This window comes from Bidens hawaiensis, unplaced genomic scaffold (genome assembly GCF_021521415.1).
Source record: "Bidens hawaiensis isolate Kalapana, Puna unplaced genomic scaffold, B.hawaiensis_p1.1 tig00028978_1, whole genome shotgun sequence".
NCBI lineage: Eukaryota > Viridiplantae > Streptophyta > Magnoliopsida > Asterales > Asteraceae > Bidens > Bidens hawaiensis.
The window spans coordinates 149,841-171,628 of NW_027494755.1; the positions used below are offsets into that span (position 1 = coordinate 149,841).

A 21,788-nucleotide genomic window follows, 5' to 3' on the forward strand; every position below is an offset into this window, starting at 1 on the left:
AGATTTTTCTAAGTGTCGGAATATTATCGAGTCTCTAGACCCGGCACATAATACCTATGCACATAACATGTTTCGTGTTTCGTTTGTGAATCGTGTGTGACTTTAACAAGTGTTTTTGTGACACATTACATGTGTAAGCAATCATATACGTGTCATGTATTCATAAAGTACATCACTATCAATTATTCCCCGTAAGGGCATTTTGGTCAACAAATAACAATTAACTAGCCATTATTCCCCATGAGGGCAATTTGGTCAAATCATGGCAATCAATTAGCAATTATTCCCCGCAAGGGTATTTTGGTCAAAACAAAACAATTATATAGCAAGTATCATGTTTCATGCATTTTTACACAACTCAGCAGCTAGTTTCACCGAGACAGAAATCCTACTAGAAAGATTGTACTATTTCACTGATCATAACATCTCAATTAATTTACCAAAAATCATCACAGAAGCACATATGTCTTAGGTTTCCAGAACATATTTAATTATATTTTTATTCCACATAGTTTTCTCACAATCATCAAATCATTACAGCAAACTCATAACAGTCAAATTCATACGCAACAGAATGTTATTTGCAATTCCCGTTAAACGAAAAATCCAATAAATGCAAGACCACTTGGGTTAGGTTTCTAACTCAATAAGTCAACTTCCAGAAGTGGAACCAACCCAATTGGTCTCGTAGGTCATGAGATATAACATTTACAAAACAACCTAACAGCAGGTCTAACACCTCAGCTTTGCACAACGTTTTTGTAAAATCATAAAAGTTAACTTCTACTTGTCCAAAAATTACAAATTTATACTTTATAGAAACTAGACTCAACCTAGTTTACTGTAGTACCAATAATCTCAACCAATTTTTACGTTTACACTTCGTTACAGTCACTTAAACATCATATACACATTCTGTCCAGAAACTGTTTGCATCCAAACTCAACATAATAACAATCTATGAACTATCATGCATTCATATAACACTCTAGACTCCATAAACACCATCCATGCACATCAATTACCCATTACATACATGATTAGGGTTTTTGTTTGAACTCAAATCATAGACACAACAATCAACATGTAACAACATCAATACTAGTTATCAATCATCATTAATTCAACAACAATCATGTTAACACACACCATACAAGAAATCGGCAGCTTAGGGTTTGTTATTAACCCAACAAACATCAAAATCAAGTAACAAGGATGTATAGGATAATCAATTATACCTTCCTAGCACCTAGTTCTTCAATCAAAGGCTTGATTTCTTGGTGTTATGTGTGTGTGAAGGTGACGGCAGCCAAGAGGGATGGAGGGGGTGGCTGATCGGTTATGGGAGAAAGAAAAATAAGAGTTAGGGTTTATTATAACATAGTATTTATAGAATACTATGTTACACTTTAGCCCCTCCACTTCTAAGTATTACTTATCTAGCTTAACTAACTTGTTTACATCTTGAGTTAACGTTTATAACCATGTTATCACATAACACATAAGTCTAACACATAATTATCACATAATTACTGTTTTCACGTTTTTCGTTTATTCATCAATCGTTTGCGTCAACTCGTTTGCGTTTCGGTGCAATTCCCGAAAGACTACACCTGTAGTAAGTGTTAAGCGTCATTTAAACCCTAGTTTAAATGTAATGAAGTGTGCGTTATAGATTCAATGATCTTAAGTTTGAATTGACGGAGTTGAGTTAATTGAGTTAACCTGAAATTGACGATTGTCACAAAATCCTTGCATGGATACCTATGAGAGCTCTGATGATGAGCGCTTGAGTGTCTTGAATAGTATGCTAAGAAAGTTCAAGGGTAAGGAAAGGAATAATGATGATGAGTGTCCATTTTATGTTGGTCAGTTAATACCATTAAAGGAAGCATTGAATGAAATGGTTAAGAGCTATGTTATTAATGCTAGAAGAGATGTGTATATCAAGAAGAATGATCCTTTAATGTTTAGGGTGATTTGTTTGGGGACCAATCCTAATTTGGTTGTTGGTGAGGGGTCAAATGTGTCAAGTCAGGAAAAGTTGAAGGTAAAAAAAATGGGAAATGAAACCCACTTGCCCTTGGACGCTGCACATCTCAAGACAAACTGTTGAGGATAATTGGTGTGTGAAGGCCATTCCCAGAAAACACGACTGTCTAAGAAGTAGAACAATTGGTTTGTACACAATGTCTACTATTGCCAAAGAGATTGAGGTTGAGCTACAAACCACCCCCAACTTATCTGCCAAAGAATTGAAGGCCAAATTCCAGCAGATGCATCAAGTACAACTTTCTGAATCCAAGATGAGAAGAGCAAAGACAATACTTGCAAAGGAAGGATGGTGACCACACCAAACAATACACCCACCTCAGATCCTATATTGATGGGTTTCTTAAAGCAAACCCAGGTAGTACCATTAAATTAGATGTTGAACCATGTGCTAACCCTAACCTTAAAACAAGGCAATTTAGAAGGATATATGTGTGTTATGCTGCTTTGGTTAAAGGATTTAAATTGCTTGGTAGAGTGCTTCTTGGGTTGGATGGTTGTTTTATAAAAGGGAAATACCCCGGACAGATTTTGACTGCTGTCGGGACGGACGGTAACAATTGCTTGTATCCTGTTGCCTTTGCAATAGTGGAAGCCGAATGCACAGACTCATGGAAATGGTTCTTAGATCTCCTTGGAGATGATCTTGACATGCCTCATGATGCCAATTTTACTTTCATAAGTGACCGACAAAAGGTATGTACACGTAGGATATATTTGTAATAGGCTAACTCATGTACACTAATTATGGTGATTTGACTGTTGTAGGGACTTATTCAAGCAGTTGAGAGTGTTTTCCCTAGGGCAGAGCATCGGTTTTGTTGTAGACACATCCATGAGAACTTGAGGCAAACCTGGAGGGGAGATTTGTATAAAGGCTTGTTTTATAGGGCAGCATCGGCCACTTCTGTCCCCTATTTCAACATGGCAATGGAGGAGATTAAGAAAACAAATCTTGATATGTTTCTCTGGCTTAGTGAGATCCCGACAGCAAGATGGTCAAGATCACATTTTTCAGGAAGGGCAAAAAGTGATATGTTGCTGAACAACCTTTGTGAATCTTTCAACAAGCAACTTGTTGGAGCAAGAGACAAGCCGATCATTACATGCTTGGAGTATATTATAGAGTATATGACCATGAGGATTGTGACTGTGAAGAAGATGCAAGCCACTGCAAGGGGCCCATTAACACCGCAAGCAACAAAAGCATGGGATGAAATCCAAACAGAAGCAAGCAAATTGACGGTTATGATGGTTGATGATGTAACTTACCAGGTATGAAAATTTGCATGACTATGATATTACAATCAATCTTTTGTTATATGCAAATATGTTCATAGGTTAAAAGTCTAAGAAGCCAATGTGTGGTGAATGTGGGGGATAGAACTTGCACGTGCAGGAGATGGGACTTGACAGGTATGCCATGCAAACATGCTGTGGAAGCCCTATATAACATGATAGAAAACAACATGTATGTCGGTCCATTGGAGAAGTGGGTTGATGAAGCTTACTGGTTAGACACTTGGAAGAAGGTGTATAATCACCAAATCAGGCCCATACCAGGCCCTGATATGTGGACACCATCAAATTTCCCAACAATAATAACTCCTCCAAAACATCATACCCAGATTGGCAGACCGAAGAAGAGCAGGAAGAAGGCACTAGGTGAGAAGAAGAAATTGGCAGCTAGCAAGAAGAGGAAGAGGAATATTGAAGAGGTTCAGGAAGTGTTTTCTGCAGGAGGAAGACTTACCAGGTTGGGGCATGAAAAAAGTTGTGAAAGATGTGGAGGTTACGGACACAACTTCAGAACTTGCAGGGCACCAATTCAACAATAATGATGTCAACCATAAAGTTGTGTTTGAGTTAGATTGATGGTGTGTGTTTGAGACTATTTAAGACTTTTGTTTTGAAATTTCTGGTACCATGTCATGATTTGTGTTTGAAACAATTTAAGACTTGTAGCATGTGTGTTTGATTTGGGACATGATAGTTTGTATGCTATGTTTGATTTGGGACATGATGGTTTGTATGTTATTTTGACAGTATTTTGGTTAATGCTTTTAAAACTAGTAGCATGTAGGCAAATAATGCAAACATTACAATAGATTTAATCATGTCAAATTAAAGTACAATTCAAATGCAAACAATACTAGAAGCCAACTACAATGTTACTTCCAATGACAATCATCATTTGACCGGTCAGAGTCCCACACTGGATCGTCTTCATATGGATCATGATAGTAATCTTCTTCCGGCTCACTGGTGTACTTGAAAGCTGCTTTCACAACCTCAGGGTCATAATCATCACTAGGATCCATTTCATGTTCTTCACTTGTTCTAAATAAGTCATCTTCTTGCACTAAATAAGCCATCAACTCATCTTCACCCAATTGATATTCCTTGTCTTCCATTTGACTTTTGTCTTGGTCAAACTGAACATTCTGATCATCCTTCCCTAACTCAACAATATGATCATCCTTCCCTAACTCAACATTCTCATCATCCTTCCCTAACTCAACATTCTCAGTTTCATCATGGCTGCAACATGACTGATAATGTGGAACACAAATTTAAAGTAAATATATGAAACAAGAAACTCTAAACATTTAACATAAACTACAATAACAACAACAAAGATTACATTATCCAATACTAAAAATACAATGTCAACAACTAATCAATAAACCCAAACATAAACAAAGAACAAAAACCAACTAATTGCTAGCAACATCTTCAAGCTTGTTACTTCTTTGGTTTTCATTCTTGCAAAATCATCTTTCTTGTTCATCATCTTCACCATTGCTTGAATTACCTTTTCACAACTAGGGCATGTGGGATCATCAGCCCATTTTAGCCATCCACAACTCCCCTTCTGTAACGGACTAAATATATCAACAAACAAACAACCCTAATTCGATTCACAATTCACATATTACCCCTAAAATTGACCTAAGAAACACGACAGACCAAATCATCATCGATTAACAGACTAGAACCTTAATTCGTGAGTAATTAAAACTTACACAGCACAAGAATCGACGCCCCACGTTTGCATCGTTCCTGGATATCCGGTAACATGTCGCGGCACCACATGAACATCTCACACAAAGCTCATCTGCACGGCAAGGCTTGGAAGGTGAACCGAGGAGAATTGACTTGACTTGGATTGAGACATCCGTCAATCGGGTCGCCGGATAATTCCGTTCAATTACAGGTTGAGAGAATCTCCGGAGATGGTAACATAAAGGGAAAGAGGGTAGATCGACTAGTTATAAACGAATCAGGGGTAATAAAGTAATTTCCTTTTTTTTAACGGGTAAACGACGGGTCAACTGATGGTAGGAGTCAGAGGAACCCGCCGGAGAAACACAGGGGCCCATACTTCGCAAAATCTTTTTCAGGGGTAAACGGAGACATAATGCAGATTTCTCTTATATATACACATAAAGTTTATATATAAAACTAATAAATAAAAAATAATTCAAGCAAAACGAACCGAACTAAACCGAGCGAAGCTTTGCTCGTGTTTGGATTGTTTTTAAACCGAACCGAGCCGAACGACTCACTTTCAAACCAAGCCGAAATCGAACGAGCATTTTTCAAGCAATTTTCAAGCGAACGACGAACGAGCGGCGAGCAGTTTGGACGGCCCTACACCACTCTATGAACTCCTGAATACCATTATACTACAATACCGTTAGTGCATGTCTTAACAAAATAGTCTAAGTTTTATTTTAAATATAATTTAAAAAGAAAGAAAGAAAAAACTGAATTCTACACAGAAACACATAGATCTATCTAAATCATTATAATTGATAATTTGCTAATAAAAAAATACATCAATAAAGTTTCATACAAAATGCGTGCCCATAAAAAATGTATTTTTGATTTATGATTTTAGGGACAATCATTAGCGCCGGTTGTTATACGTTAGGTTGTGCGTCTCATGATGTAAATTAAAGGGTATGAGTAAATCATGCTTGTATGAGAACATAGAAAATCACATCCAAGGGCGGATCTATGCATACGAGACCGGGTTCACGGGAACCCACTGAGAATCGGATTTTATATAGAACGTATAAATAAAACATGAGAGTGAACCCATATATATATTGTGAGTGAATCAATAAACAAAGTGGATTCTTGTGCTAGTGGTAAACATCCCTTCTTCTTAATGTGAGAATCTAAGTTTGATTCACGGTGTATGCCCGTTTTCTCATTATTCATCTTTTTATTTTATTTTTATTTCTTTAAACTAGTTAATTCATTTGAAAGCACGTTTGTTTTTTTATCTAAGTTATTTTGCGATAGTGGGATAGAACCAATGTGCAGGTTATGTAATATACATATTACAGATTATTTGTAATAAAATAATTGTTAAACAGAGTATAAAATATGTATATACTTATTACAGATTATTTGTAAAAAAATACTTGTTAAACATCTACTAACTAAGTATCAAACTAACGATTCATTTTAATCTCTAAATCTACATATACTTTTAAATTTGATTTGCAGGCATTATGAATATAAAGAGATATTATTTATTTTTAATTTCTAATGACGATGTTTGTTTTTTGTTATTGAATCGTATTTTTATTATATGATAAACCTTAATTAACTGACATGAACCGTCGAAATGACCCGAAATCGTCAAACCAAGTACCAACCCGAACCGTCATACCAACCCAAATAGTGAACCCGTTTTAAAAAATTCCTAGATCCGTCACTGATCACATCAGTTCTGAACTCCTAAATTGCTTATTGCTTATTTTCATTTTTATATCCTAAAACGTCTCTTTATCATGGAAAAATATGTATTGTAAGCAAGCATTATATGCTACGCATGTCACGTTTCATTGTTAATATTGGTCTCTACTTCTAGATCCTATTAACCTAGTGAAAATGTTAACAAGTTAAACGTAAAAATGTTGAGAACGTATATACCATTGTAAATTTGTCTTTCATAATACGACTAAACATTTTCAAATTGACCTATTTTCTTAGAAAAAAATCACCTCTGACTTTATCAAAGTAAAAAACAAAATAACCGAGTCAAAATACCAATTGACAGAATTTTACAAAAGAACTCTAGGTAAACCATCACAAAAGAATACAAATAGCAGTTCAGATGTATTAATTTATTTGACTTGGTTTTCATATTAACTTATTAAGTTGAGGGGTTGTGTAACAAAACATAAATATCTTTCGTTTTAATTTCAAGCTTTGTTATAATGGTTTGTTAATTGTTTATTATTATTTTATTTCATGTGTGGGCTTCTCTCTTGGTTCACGGGCTTCTCCAAGTTGCTACACAGCCCATTGTAATTGTTAGGCCATGGATTGCTACAAAAGTACAAACACACTTTTTGACAATACCGATTTCTTTGTGATCCCAATAAGTGTTGTTCTCATGACACTAACCTATTAGTGGTATGAAGTCCATTTTTACGATTACGATGTTTTGAGTTCAAATCAAGATAAATGTGGAATTTTACGGTTAAAAAAAATGATGTTTAAATATAGTTGGGCCTTTTCGGCGTCTAGCTGTAGGTTTGTTGTGTTTTTTTTATTTGTATAAATTTGAACAAAAAAATATGTATCAAAAAGTTATAAAGTTACCAACTAGTCGATAGTTTTTTTATTGTTTTTGAACGGAGATCAACTTGTTAATAGATAAGTTATCATCCGTAAATAATATATATTATAAAAAGGTATTTTAAAAGTTGGAATGATTTGAATCGCTAACATAACAATTTTAAATTTTAAATTAATAATGGTCCATCCTCTTAGTTTAAAACTTAAGTAACATGCTGTCAATTAAATCTAAATATCGATCACCAACACATTTATACCTTTTTAATTACAAAACTGTTTCAAATTAATGTGATACATTTTTCAATTTTCAGATTAACTTAGTTGTAGATTTTTTTTAGTAACTTTTGTAAGTTTCATGTGATAGATTCCATAATTTGTTAAGTAAAGCTCCTATTTTCTTAAAGTATCTAAAACTACATTCATATGCATGAAAAGTAAAAACTTCACATAAAGGTGTTAATGTCAAAATTGAATGGTATGATTCATTAATAAGATTTAAAACCCCAAATGGTTGGTTACACACTTACACGGGTGAAACTTGATTAGCGATTTAGCCCACCGATGAGGTGGAAAGCCCATGAAGATCAAACCAATCCAAAACATGAAAAGGGAAATATAAATAGAAGTAGGTAACACTGGAAAAAAAATGAAGATATTGGAAACGTTTGATCTTAAATTGAACAAGTGTTTTACCCCGTGCAACAAACTTGTGTTTTATTCAGTTGGGTCTGTTTATGTACCCGTCGTGTTGTTGAGGTGCATTAATATGAAATCGGGTGGTATAAGTTAAATTCATTAAGATACCGACACTAAATTAAAAAAATTAATCTGTCAACGAAGAAAATAGTAACAGCGCTCGTATAACTTATAATAATAATAGAAAAATTAATATATTAGAAAGTTCATAATTGTAACAACACTGATCTTCCTGTGCGCGTTGCAAGAGCGTGCCAACACGAATCAGGTCGGTATTGGCTATGTTCATTACAGTACCAAAAATAAACCTAAAAATAAATTCGTCATATTTAAAATAAAAACTCAAAAAATAGCAGCACTCGACAGATTTGCTCGATATTTAAAACTAAAACAATGTATAGCGGATTATAAAAAAATTAAAATATTTAAAACAATATTTATTTGCTCGATAAAACCCAGGTGTTGGTAAAATCCAAGCGTTGTGGCGATGAGTCGACACAAATTCAGTCGGTTTCAGTTATTTTAATTACGATACCGAAATTAAAAAAAAACAAAACAATAATATAAAAATTGACGTGGCTCGGTGGTGTTCTGCCACTTGACCAAATGAAAGCTATTGCTGCACAGAATATCTTCTTTAATCTTTACTAGTGATTTACATGTGGGTTGCACGGATAATAATCCCAACTTTTGTGTACCGTTGCGAGAGAAGTTATACATCGGTCGACTCGTATCGTTTTTTCGATCAAAATCCCTAAAACATCGGTCTGAAACTCGGAAAAAAACTTAACAACTTTATCTATTATTTAACAGAAGTACACTGAGACAAAAATAGTTAAAAGTTGGAATGTTGATAGTGATTTTTAAAGTTAGAATTATTATCGACCAATACATAAAAGTTATGATTATTTATTTTCAATTTACCTTTCTTTTTTTTATTCACTTTATTAGTTGTTCTTTCAATTTCTTTTTAAATGTCTTACATGTGAGACACACATAATCAGATTTGCTGAAAAAATGAAAGAAGTTAAGACTAGAGTCTGAAATACTTATAAAATTTAAACATAATGGCATCGATCATATGCAAAAATATTTCATTTTAGATTGAAAGTGTTAAATAAGCAAACACATAGAGATCGACTATAAGAGTAATTAACTCTAAAAAAATATTTGCATCTATGTAAATGATAAACATGTACATAGAAAGACCAAATGCACCGTTACACAATTTCATTTTCATGTCTCACTTTATTTCTGTTGTACACAATACTACACTTTTCACATCTTCTCTTTATTTTTTTAATTACATTTCACTATTCACATTTCCATTTATATCCGTAACATGCCACTTGATCCAGGAACTTAGTTTAGCTCGTCAAAATCGATCGACCTGTTCCGAATCACGTATATATCCGACCCTATATGCCCCAAATTTTGATGTTCATCTTTCAATAAAAAATAGTATAAAAGAAGGTATAATGTCTCTATCTCCAAGTTCTTATTTTCCTAAAAATTAAGGATGCCTGTGTGTTCAAAAATCAAGATAAGGTAACGAGGGGATACTTGCAAACAAGCCCTCCAAATCCCATTCTCCCATTTTCAAGCTTTCTCCTGCCCAATGATTTTCAAAACCAACTACCACCTCCACTTTAACCTTACCATCAATATCCCTATTATTAAAGTGGTGGTTAAAATTAGTTGATCTCTTATCAACCATGTAATTAGTAGGATTAGCATTAACATCTCCATCCATGACCCCACACCCAAGGTTAATATTGTCATTTTCCATTCCTATCATGTATGGTACTTCAAGAATACAACAATCATCATATCCTCCCATGCTAACATCTCCTATGCATGGGGAAACATTAAACAAGCTTGATGTACCATTTGCTTCATGGTTGGTGTTATTTTGAAGAAGTGGTGGCAATAGACCAAAGTGGTCATGGCCTTTCATAGGCATAGAATTATTATGCATGGATGATGATGATGTTGTCGTGGTTGATGTTAATGATGATTCCATGCACATCGCCGTATGGTCGTGATCGTGCATGGTTATGAACATAGCAGCACCCATGATGTCTCTACTTGGGTCGGGGGACGTCTCGTCAGTGTTATTGTTTGGTGAGCTTTTAGAGACGTTGCTAACTTTTTGTCTTTTCTTGATTGTTGAGTTCCAAAAGTTCTTTATCTCATTATCTGTTCTTCCGGGAAGACGAGATGCTATTTGAGACCACCTGAATTTTTGTACATAATAAGTAACATGCCGTCAACAACACATTGAAAGGAATTGTGCCTAATGACATATAATTTCTAGGGCTCGGTTTGACAACTTGGTCATTAACAGCTTTGATTCATAAAACTATGTAACATAGTAATATCTATCATTTCTTATATGGGACCCTTTTAATTCTAGTGTTAGATAAGTTAAAACCAATATAAAAAGTATATAGTAGTTTCGACCTTCCATTCCTGAGCTTAATTTATATAAAATGAAATAAAAAGTTTTTAGGGATTTATATTTTCTTAAGCAAAACATGGTCGTAGAGTTGTATAACTTTCAATAAAGTTTGTGAAAGTAAATGAAAATGACTTTTTCTTGTCGCTATTAAAACTCATTATCAAGTCATTTAACATGCATTTTGTTTGTTAAAAATACATGAATTTCTATATTAGTTCATTATAAGTTTTAAGTTGTATACTTGTATATAGTAGTTATTGAGATGATGTGTAATTTAAGCAAAAGATTTTTTGTTTTAGAAAATGAATATGGAACACCGGTTATATAAATATTACGAAAAAAAACCATGCATTTTGAAGATACAAAGACCAATGCCTAACTAAACAGAAAAATTAGAACAGACAGCAAAACATGATCAAACTTTAAGGTAGCAACTTGACCAACGTAACACCCATGTCCGCGACTCTTATTCTAGATACTAGATACTTTTTGTACTTTGACTAATGAACGACAAATGATACTGTGTTTGCATGTGTTATTTTTTTTATTAACAGAAGCCAGATGGTCTAACTCACCCAAATATACCGCTGAAGAGGAAATTCATCACTTTGAAAAAAATCATTTGAATTTGGTTACGAACCTGAGACCACAAAGATCTCAAACTTAACATGCCGTTAGACCACATGGCCATTGCATGTGTTAAACTAATATATTTAGATTTAATCACATTCAGAATTATTTTAAACATCCATCAAATATATTATGTTATCTTATATGAACATCAAACAGTTCATCTAAGAATTATTCAAGAATATAAGTATACATATCTATCCACCAAATTTGAAATAAACTCTGAAGCAAATGGGAATCATAAAACCTTCTTGATATTTGAAACCAAGAGAAATCAATCCAGGTTATCATATATATATATATGAAAATGTTGTTACTAGCTAGGAAGGTATTGGTTGTACAACTTGTCATGTGTGTAACACATAAATTTACAGCCAACTTTGGCATTTCAACGAATGTTTTTGACAGTAAAATGAGGCATCAATTAATGTACCTTTCACCTTTGTGTGAATTGGTGTAAACACCTACATGCGCCTACTTCTAAACATTATTTGTTACTTGCCATAAAAACAAAGAGAGGGTGAGAGACACACCTGTTGCCAAGAATAGAATGCAGATGAATGATAAGTTGTTCTTCTTGAGGGGAAAACGCGCCGCGCTTGAGATCAGGTCTCAAGTAATTTATCCAACGAAGACGACAACTCTTCCCGCACCGTAGCAGACCGGCATTCCTAGCAATATCAGTCCAACAACCTTGACCATTCCTTAACATGTAATTCATTAGCTTCTCATCTTCTTCAGGTGACCACAGCCCCTTTCTAAGCTTTGTAACAACATTATTATTATTATTATTATTATTATTATTATTGCCCACCTTGTCTCCCCCTATTAGTTCTGGCTTTCTCATTGGAAAGACAATTAAGTTTTTTAATGCTCTAAGTAACAAGAGAATGAAGTTGGTCATTGATTGAAATCACAAAGTACATATAAGCAATTCTAGAGATAGAGAGAGAAAGAGAAAGAGATGGATGGTCGTCTTGTTTTTAACTCAAGCTTGTCTTTTTCGATGCATTTTTCTTCACTCACAAGGTAATCATCATATGTGTATGAGAATTAATTCATACAATTTACAAACAAACCATTTTGCTTCCACTTCACATAATATTCATCTTTCTATGACCCTACAAAGGTCCCCCTCCAATCCGTTTTCTACTCTATCTATCAAATTAACAAGGGCCCACAAGCATCACTATCATCATCACCATTGCCACTTCGAGAAGCCACCCCCCCCCCCACCCTATGTATATACACGTGTAAATATGAGAGATAGTACAGAAGTACTAGCTCTTTGTGCATACGATGATGTTTGTGAAAACTTACGGTTAATGTGTTTATGGGAGTAGTTAAAGGTTACGTGAAAAAAAGACAGTAACGCATTAAAGCATGTCTATGTTTTGAGGTAAACCACTTCCTAAGCAAAATAACTGTCGGCAGCTAATGTTTTATCCCTTTAAAATCATATATATGTATCATTAAAGATGAGTGATGCTAACCACACTACATATAATAACAACCAATCTATCTTTAACTACTGTTTCCTCAAACCACTCTTTGTCGTTCGTTTATTTCATCATTAATTTATTACGATTTGACATGAACATATTCTTATTTTATCCATCACATGTGGACTTCATTTCTCAATAAAGACCATACTGATCAATCTGGTTTCAATTTTCTGATATACATTATAAATCTCCACTTAATGAATAAAATGTTGGGGATTTTGGGAATTATACTTGAATTTTCAGAGAGTCGTATGGAAACATTCATATTAGAAGTTATTTGGCGGTTCCTCAATAATTTAATCAGGTAAAACTTTGAATTTGAGACAAGAAACTTTCATAAGTATGAATTTTTTGGTGAAAGATGAACTAGAGAGGAGACCAAATTGTACGAACATAATGTATGTGTATCTAGTTAGGGTTAGGATAACTGCCTTATGCAATTAATTAACCTTGAAAATAGGTATCTCATTAATATTGACTTCATTTAATACTTATGCATGATTATGTGTGTGACATGATCATAAAATTTATTTTCAAATGAATTTTTAATGAAGCATTCTCATTCATGAAACAAACGTATGTGCATAATCTAAACATGTACTATGTAAGAATTATAACATTTTAAAAATATAAATCACTGGCTAGAAATTAAATGATTCAAATTTGATTTCTTTTTTTTTGCTAAATACTATTTGATGGTACTTAATCTCCCCATAAATGCATGTACACACAGTATCCATATATGTGAATATCTATATAAATATACACAAACACAGATCCCTGGCTAGAAATTAAATGATTCAAATTTGATTTCTTTTTTTTTTTTACTAATTACTATTTGATGGTACTTAAATCTCCCCGTAAATGCATATACATACACTAGTTTGATTCTCCCGTGTTACGGGGGTTTATTTAAGTTTTTGTTTTTAATCGTTTTGTTATTTTATAATGATTTATTTTATTTTATAACGTAGTTTTGTTTTAATTTATTACATATATATTAGTTTGTTATGATATTTTTAGCGTTTGGGTACTTTCAATTGAGATGTGTAGGTTTTTTAGACTTTTAACGAACAAATATAAACGAACATGAGCATGTTATTTTTTTAAATAAATATAAATATTTATATAATGAAAAAGGGGGCGTTGATGTAGTTGACGATGGTGGGTAATATCAGAATTTAACCGGCGATGGTGATGATAGACCAATAACGGAAAACATGTAAAGGAGATAAATTAAATTAGGGTTTGATGATGAAAGTGTTTACTAATAAATAAGATCTTATAACCCATTTGATGGCTATTAGGGTTTGGTAAGACCTATAACCCGTGAAAATTATTCTTTGATGATTAAGGGGTTAATTCACAAATAAATGAGATTTTATAGTCCGTTTAAGAGTTATCCATGTTTGGTGAAACCCATGACCCGCAAAAATTATTGTTTGATTATGAAGGAGTTTCAGAAATAAATGAGATGTTATAACCCATTTAAAGACTATCTAGGTTTGGTAAGACTCATTCCCATGATTTCGGGTCAAATGCATGAGAAGCCTCAATTTATAAATCAAGCAATCTGGTGGCTCTAGAGAATGGGGGAACAACCTGAGAATGACACCTAGGATTTTATGGTAGGCAATTATATAGATAGTTAGATATACACACGGTACCCATATATGTGAATATCTATATATATATATACACAAACACACACACATACATATATATAGAGAGAGAGAGAGAAAGAGAGAGAGATAAACTTACTTAGGATCAATACAAGTAGAAATTTCCATATGAATAGCACGAATTAAAGGAAAATGTCACGCGATTTCAATTTTGTAAATGGACAAATTATTATTTTAATGTTACCTTCGTAAAACTATTCTAAAATTGTTATTATTGTTATTACTCTACACTTTTAAATAGCATAAATAAAAATAAATTTAAATGTAAAATTTAATTGCAAATTGAACAAAATATAAGATTAATATCCGTTTTAACATGGTAAAAAAATTAAAATATAAATCCCCAAAATTTAATACCAATTAGGCTAATAGATTCAAGTGTTAGGGTCAATTACAAATAACTTCAAACATAAAGAACATGCAAATAACTAGATTAATTATTATTACAATATAGTTTTTAAATTAAAGTGAATGTTATTATTTTGCTTTTTTTTTTGTTGTAGCATAATTACAATTGCTCTAGTTAAAAAAAACTATAAATGTAATAATAATTACTCTAATGTTAGGTGCATAAGGTATTTGTACGTTTGTCATTGTAAGATCTATTTGTATTGGATCCTACCTCTCACATAATTATATGGCGTTTAGCAATGATTATGAAAATTGTTTATTTGACTAGTTGTAATTGAAATAATCTGTTTCTTATAAGTAAATATAATTATATAACTTGATAATAATAATAATAATAATGGCAAACATCATATATTAAGGTAGAAGTGTAAGAGCGCCCAACCTAGAGGTGCATAAACCGGTTTGGGTTGAAACTGATTATGTTTGGTCAACAAGAAGTCAAAACCAGTTTATGATCAGTTTTGATTCGGGTTAAAACTGGCTTCTTGACCATGTTACGATCGGTTTTGGTTCGAGTTTTGACGGTTTCTGTTCGGTTAACTGGTTTTTGTGGGGAGAAAATTACAAACCGGTGACAATTTCAATCAGTTCCAAACCGGTTTATATATAATCAGTTTCAAAGCGGTTTGGTTTCGGTTCAATTTTTGGGTCGGTTCAGCTAACCGGTTTATTTGTCCACCTCTAGCCAACCTAAATCTTGAACGTGGAATATTAACTCGCTAATTATTAGAAGTCTTAATATTTGAACGTTTACCATAAGCATAAGGGAATTGTGTTGCATCTCTATAAAGTGTACGATAGGTTTTGGTTAATTGAAAACATTCTGTATTTTTCTTATAGTACAATTGAAGACTTTATTTGTGATGTGGATGTTAAGGAACAACACCTAAACAAAAATATTAAATAGGCGGAATATTTCATGCAGAATTAATTAGTTATATATGCATTTCTAGGATCTTGCCTGAGGATTGAGACTAGCAATTTATATATAGATAATCACTCGATCGATCTTGTTATATAGATTAATAAAAGATAGATAAAGTAAGAAGAAAAACTGTCAAGTTACTCAATGGTTCCCATAAATCAAAATAAAATAACAGCTGGAATGAAAGTGTCTGCATGCTTATGAAGCCATGCGAAGCAACATGGTACTTGGTCATAAAGACAAGAAAACCACAACATAAAATATTAAAATTATGATGATCCTACAGGTGCCAATACCAGTTGATATTCTATGTTATCATCTTTCTTTAGATGCCTGCTAAGTGAGACCTACTATAGCGTCCAAGCTTCATAAAATGAATCTTAATTAGCGCTATGCTGGCAGCTCAACCTTTTGGTATTCTAAAATATGGATTCTTTCTTATAAAACGATATATATATTTATTTTCCTAGGATCTTAACACCTTGGATCATATTGGAATGGTAATAATAGTTAAATTAGTTTAGAGAAAATTCTTCCATGTATACTAATGTTTTGTTCTCCTTGTCAAAACGTGAAAATTAGCGAAGTTAATCCCTAATCATCTATTCGATCATGCCCAAAATCACGAAGATAAAAATGGCATAAAGTCCTTATCCGACACTTTCTAATATGTTACTAGGCTAGAAGTTGCATAACCATGCATATTCAACTAATTAATCGAAAATGATGTACGGATCTAGACTACAAACTAACAGCCTATTACATATATGGAGCCCAGATCGAGCCTCAACTTGTTTTTTTGTGTTAACAGGCCGCTCATTGGTTGCTCAAAGATGGCTTCGTGCATAATTTAAGATGTGGTGGCTAAATGAGTGTTGAACTAAGGGAGTTAGGGATAATCTCCATCCTTTGTGACGATAATTGTGTAAATGAATGGCCAAAGATCTATTTTACTTACTTGTTTTGGTATTTTTATTTTAAAAAGATGAATATTATATATAACCTGGAGGAAATGAAATAGCTTTTGCATCATGTCGATTCACAATATATGAACAAGATGCACATCAAATGATGGTGTTTATTAGATATTTTGATTTTCAAAAGTTCTTAACTTTTAACAAAAATCTTATCGTTGACGAATTAGGTATTTTGATCGCTTTTTTATTTGTCGACATGATAAGCTAAAATGTCTTATAACTCTATGAGTTATTAGATCTTTTCCCTTTCTAAAAAATGCATCATGGTTTACTGGTATAAAGAAAGATCGATTCACCAATATTTTTTATATGATTTCAAATTTAGTAATAACATTAATACATTATTTTCTCACCTTTTTCTTAATAGCCGTTGAAATTACTCTCAATACCCAAGTGACTTTTTCTGAGACTGGTTATCAACCGTCCATACTAATTAGATGTCTCATGTTTGACTCACCCAAGAGCATCATCAATGAGGAAACTGACTGTTGTGTGAAAACTCCATTAAGTCATGTTTTAAACCTGAGACTTCAAGCTAGAATCTCAAGCCATAATCATCACCCCAACAACATTATCATCTGACTTAATTACAAGTTTACAACCTCACATGTTTTTTTTTTTACCCTTTTAATGTTTGAGCGATCAGATTCATATTTTCAAGTTAACATGATTTAGCACATTAACAAATATATATTATATATTAAATTTCTATAAACTAGCACAAATCAGCATATATGCCTATATAATATATCAATGGCAAATAACAAGTATTTCTACAATAACACATATTATTGCATATTTTCAAAACAAATTCAAATTCAATAGAAAGAAACTGCACATAAATCAGTTTGCGATACGGGCTCAAGCTATCGCACTACACTTTGGATTTTTCTTATATGTTAAGTACATTATCGAAATTTGATTGATCTCCGACACTTTTCTCACGATGGCCCCTATATGTTTGTTAAGTGACTGATCAAATAATGGCATAATCGGCGTGGATAATCTCATCTACTATGAGTTACTTAGCATGTTTCAAATCATGCTAGTTGTAATATTCGCTCAGAGATTATTTAGAAATGAGAATGCTTAGTTCATAATTCATCTACGTTTTTGTGGTTATCTTTGTAAACTATTTCCATTCTTATCAATCTACATTTTTTTACCATATTTTGATATTGCTTCTATATGAAGATACTGTTACTTACGGTATCAAATAATATTAGTTTGAGTTAAAGAATATTTAGAATTATCTAAATGTTTAGTGTTTTATAGAAAAACGTTTATTTACATATGTCAAATGTTTAAATTGCATTTCCTTATAAACTTAGTGAATTATATTTTCAGCTAATGGTGTAGTGATAAGAAAGAGACTTGGTGTTTCATGTAACTAAGGTTCGATTCATGCCCTAGTATTTAGTTTTATCCTAGTTTCAATATTCGATAAACCAAAGGAAAAGTGGTGTTCCATGTAACTCAGGTTCAATTCTTGTCCCACTATTTCCACATTGTTTCCATTAATACTGGGGCAATACCCGGTGTGTGGCAGAGAATGTTAAAGGAGTTTACTAATTAAGATAAATGAATCGGGTGTCGTTCCTTTTAATTCGATTAAGAAACAAATTGATTGTGAAAACGAGACTAGTTTTTGTAGTCATACGTGGTGCCAAAATTGATGCTTAGCTAAGAAATTTCCAAGGTTGTATGCATTAGAATTGAGAAAAGATTGTTTGATAGTCCAAAGGGTGGCATGTAATATGTGGGATGCATAAATGACTTAATTCATGAATTACAAAAGTTGATTAAGGGCGGCTCTCTTTCACATGAGAGTAGGGGTGTTCATCGGATCGGATAACGGATTATTCGGGTTATTCGGATTTGAGAATTTTTTGGACCCTATCCGAAATCCGATCTGATCCAAATTAGGAATATTCCTATCCGACCCGAATATATCCGAATTCAATTCGGATCGGATTCGGATAATATCCGAAAAATCCGAATTTATTCGAATAATCCGAATTAAGCCTAAAAAATTTTCCTATTTTTTTGTTCATAACATTTAATATTTTAGAATCACAATAAACATACAAACCGGAAAATACGAATTACTCTTAACACAAATTAAAAGTTTAAACTTAAAATAATAGTCTAATTAATATACCAAACCGGAAAATATCACTAAAAACATGTTTTTTATTCGGATTAAACGGATATCCGAATAATCCGAATTTTTTAAAATTCCATATCCAAATCCGATCCGAATCCGAATTAGTTATTCGGATATTCAGATTGATCCGATCCGAATATCTGTTTAAGAATTCGGATCGGTTTATTTGGGTTTCGGTTTCGGTTCGGATTTCGGTTTTATTCGGATTTCTTGAACACCCCTACATGAGAGAGACAAGTAGGTATGGTCGATGAAGGGTATGACCAAATTCTCGGTTAGGGGAGTGGGGGAGCGAATTAATGCTTTAGCTCTTTCAATTAGTTTGAGTAAAACGACTTAGTTATCATACTTACCTCAAAAAATCAATATTTGTGGGTGGGGGTGCTAGGAAATCGTCTCCCAACAAATATAAACTTGTCTCCTAACTAATTGCCCACTGTGTTCGAAAGGTTCATAAACAAATCTTCATATGTTTGGTGAGTGCAATTCTGTTAAAAAGATTTGAGAGTTGGTTGAATAGTGGTTAGAATTAAATTTCTCGGTATTGAGATTCTCTTCAAATCTTATGAGCGAGTTGGCTTGATAACTCGACATTAACTTTGGCTTAGAAAGAAATCGTGGGCGTGATTAAGGCCCATTTGAAAACTTCGAGATGGCACGGTTTTCTTCTGAGAGCAAGCCTAAGTCAAAATTCCTTTTTGATGACGTTTATTTTTTGTTTTTGTTGTACTCGAGTAGGAAAAAAAGTGTAGAATTTATTGGATATCTTCTAGTCATGTAATTTCTTTGTTTTTTTACTCAGCTAGTTGTTTGCTAGTCAATGTCTTTAAATGCAATACCGTCGTTAAAAAATCTACATACTACACTCATTAACAGTGGTTAAGCTTGAACGAAGATGCGAAGGGTGTTCAAGCTCAAAAATTTCGAACAAAAAATGATAAATTTAAACTACATACGAAAATTTCGAACGTAATCCGGTAAATTTACCATACTGAAGAAAAGGATAACAAAGGGGTGCCTGGACCCTGGGTCCTTAATAAGCTACACGCCTACACTCGTAAAAAGAAAAACCAAAAACTATAAATATTTTATAACTTAAATATTTGAATTAGAGTTAATAGCTAATCACTGTTTAACGAATGCAAGAAATGACTTAAGGTATAATCACTATTTATTATTATTATTTTTTTCTTTTTTGCTTTTAAATTTAATAGTTGCTTTCAGTTTTCACGTTTATAATTTTGTGTGAAATTCCAAGTGTGTGTGAAAGCTTTTATGCGTGTTTTGTATTCATTGGTATTCAAGTTCAAATTTTCTAGTGGTGGTGTTAGATAATGACTTAATAGTGGTTGAACTTGATTTTTGAAGATCTTTGAGACCAGCTTTTACGTCGGTCTGTCTCCTCTTTCTTTCACACCTTCGGATCAGCATTTTAGAGAATAATATCAAATTTATGAACAAACATTTAAAACTAAAGTTGTTGAAAGTAAATGGAATAATAAAATTAACACTGCTGAGATTAGCTATTTTAAAAAATTGTTAAAAAATATTACATGGCCTAATTAATTTTTTATAAAAAAATTAACAGTTCAAATTTAGATATTTGGAGAGAGGAAGTAACAATGACTCAACGAATTTGGTAACATTACCTCATGCATGCTTGAGCAGATGTGTTCTTTTCAGTAAACAAAATCCAGTTTACTAAAGTAACGAAAATAATATAAAAAGTAAACCCGTCATTTTTATTATTGTGGTTTGGTTAGTTACGTTACTTTCGTTCAAAAAACAGGTTTTCCTCCTACCTATCCTTATGGTTACGCATTAGAAACATCAACGATGAGTAGTGACGAAAATGATCAAGCAACATAAAATTGTAATTTCGTATTTATAAAAGAAACAAAAGTTTGTGACTTGTGACGAAAATATGTGCATGTGTGACAAACCATCATCCATGACATAAGCATCATTCTCATGTGTGAAATGTTATATATTTAGATCCATATAATTCAATCTTTTTAATAATTTATCATTTAACAAATCTTAATATCCCAGCAAGGTCTAAGAGGACAATCTATTTGACATTTTTATCGAAGGTTAAACAACTCATAAAGTATGGCTTTTGTCACATCCAGATATATATATGAGTTTCAATGTGATAGAAAAGAACAGTTCTAAAGAAATAATACAGATGATCACCATCGATCGTACCCTTAACAACAATCGAGAACAATAAACGATTGATAAGTTGCAAACATATCACATCATGCGTTGGGCAAACATCATATAGGATTATTAAAAAGCTACTGACCCGAAGCTCACACATATTATACTATAAAGGCGAGTTGAATGGGTTTGTATGCAAGTCGAGCTCGAGCCACTGTAAGCTCGTTCATTGCCCCGCTTGATAGCTCACTTGTTAACTCGCTCGCTTGACTCCTTAGTTAAAAACCCTTAGTTTAGGAGTCTTCGTGTAATCCTAATAAATCTTTTAATATTTGTAACTCATTATAAACAAGCTCTCCGCTTATGTCATATAATCCCTAAGTCCACTTAATCAGTCCATCCTAATTCCCGTTTTCTTTTTCCCACTTAGTAAAACCCTTAAACTCTCCTTGTCTCCAAGGATATATGTAATGGGACGATAATTTTGGGAGCTTTGAGACGACAACTTTGTGGAACGC

General features: G+C 33.0%; 2 protein-coding genes across 2 annotated transcripts; one reads left to right on the top strand and one right to left on the bottom strand.

Moving 5' to 3' along the window:
- The first annotated feature begins 1,903 nt into the window (after positions 1-1,903).
- LOC143577945 (uncharacterized) lies at positions 1,904-3,890 on the top strand. The gene is made up of 5 exons (XM_077061653.1): positions 1,904-2,050; positions 2,136-2,344; positions 2,466-2,748; positions 2,821-3,327; positions 3,393-3,890. Exons 1-5 carry the CDS (start codon positions 1,904-1,906, stop codon positions 3,888-3,890), a joined length of 1,644 nt encoding a protein of 547 aa, XP_076917768.1.
- Positions 3,891-9,789: 5,899 nt separating this feature from the next.
- LOC143577948 (transcription factor MYB83-like) lies at positions 9,790-12,656 on the bottom strand. Its single transcript, XM_077061657.1, has 2 exons — positions 11,974-12,656; positions 9,790-10,586 (listed from the first exon to the last, which is right to left on the bottom strand). The coding sequence occupies exons 1-2, from the start codon at positions 12,342-12,344 to the stop codon at positions 9,881-9,883; spliced, it is 1,077 nt and encodes a 358-aa protein (XP_076917772.1). The 5' UTR covers positions 12,345-12,656; the 3' UTR covers positions 9,790-9,880.
- Between the last annotated feature and the right edge of the window lie 9,132 nt (positions 12,657-21,788).

Excerpts from the sequence above, each read along its gene's own strand:
- LOC143577945 (XM_077061653.1), top strand. The coding sequence starts at position 1,904 with ATGGTTAAGAGCTATGTTATTAATGCTAGAAGAGATGTGTATATCAAG. Across the intron at positions 2,749-2,820 it reads TCATAAGTGACCGACAAAAG|GGACTTATTCAAGCAGTTGA; the intron begins GTATGTACACGT and ends TGACTGTTGTAG. Across the intron at positions 3,328-3,392 it reads TTGATGATGTAACTTACCAG|GTTAAAAGTCTAAGAAGCCA; the intron begins GTATGAAAATTT and ends ATATGTTCATAG.
- LOC143577948 (XM_077061657.1), bottom strand. The coding sequence starts at position 12,344 with ATGACCAACTTCATTCTCTTGTTACTTAGAGCATTAAAAAACTTAATT. Across the intron at positions 10,587-11,973 it reads CATTCTATTCTTGGCAACAG|GTGGTCTCAAATAGCATCTC; the intron begins GTGTGTCTCTCA and ends ACAAAAATTCAG.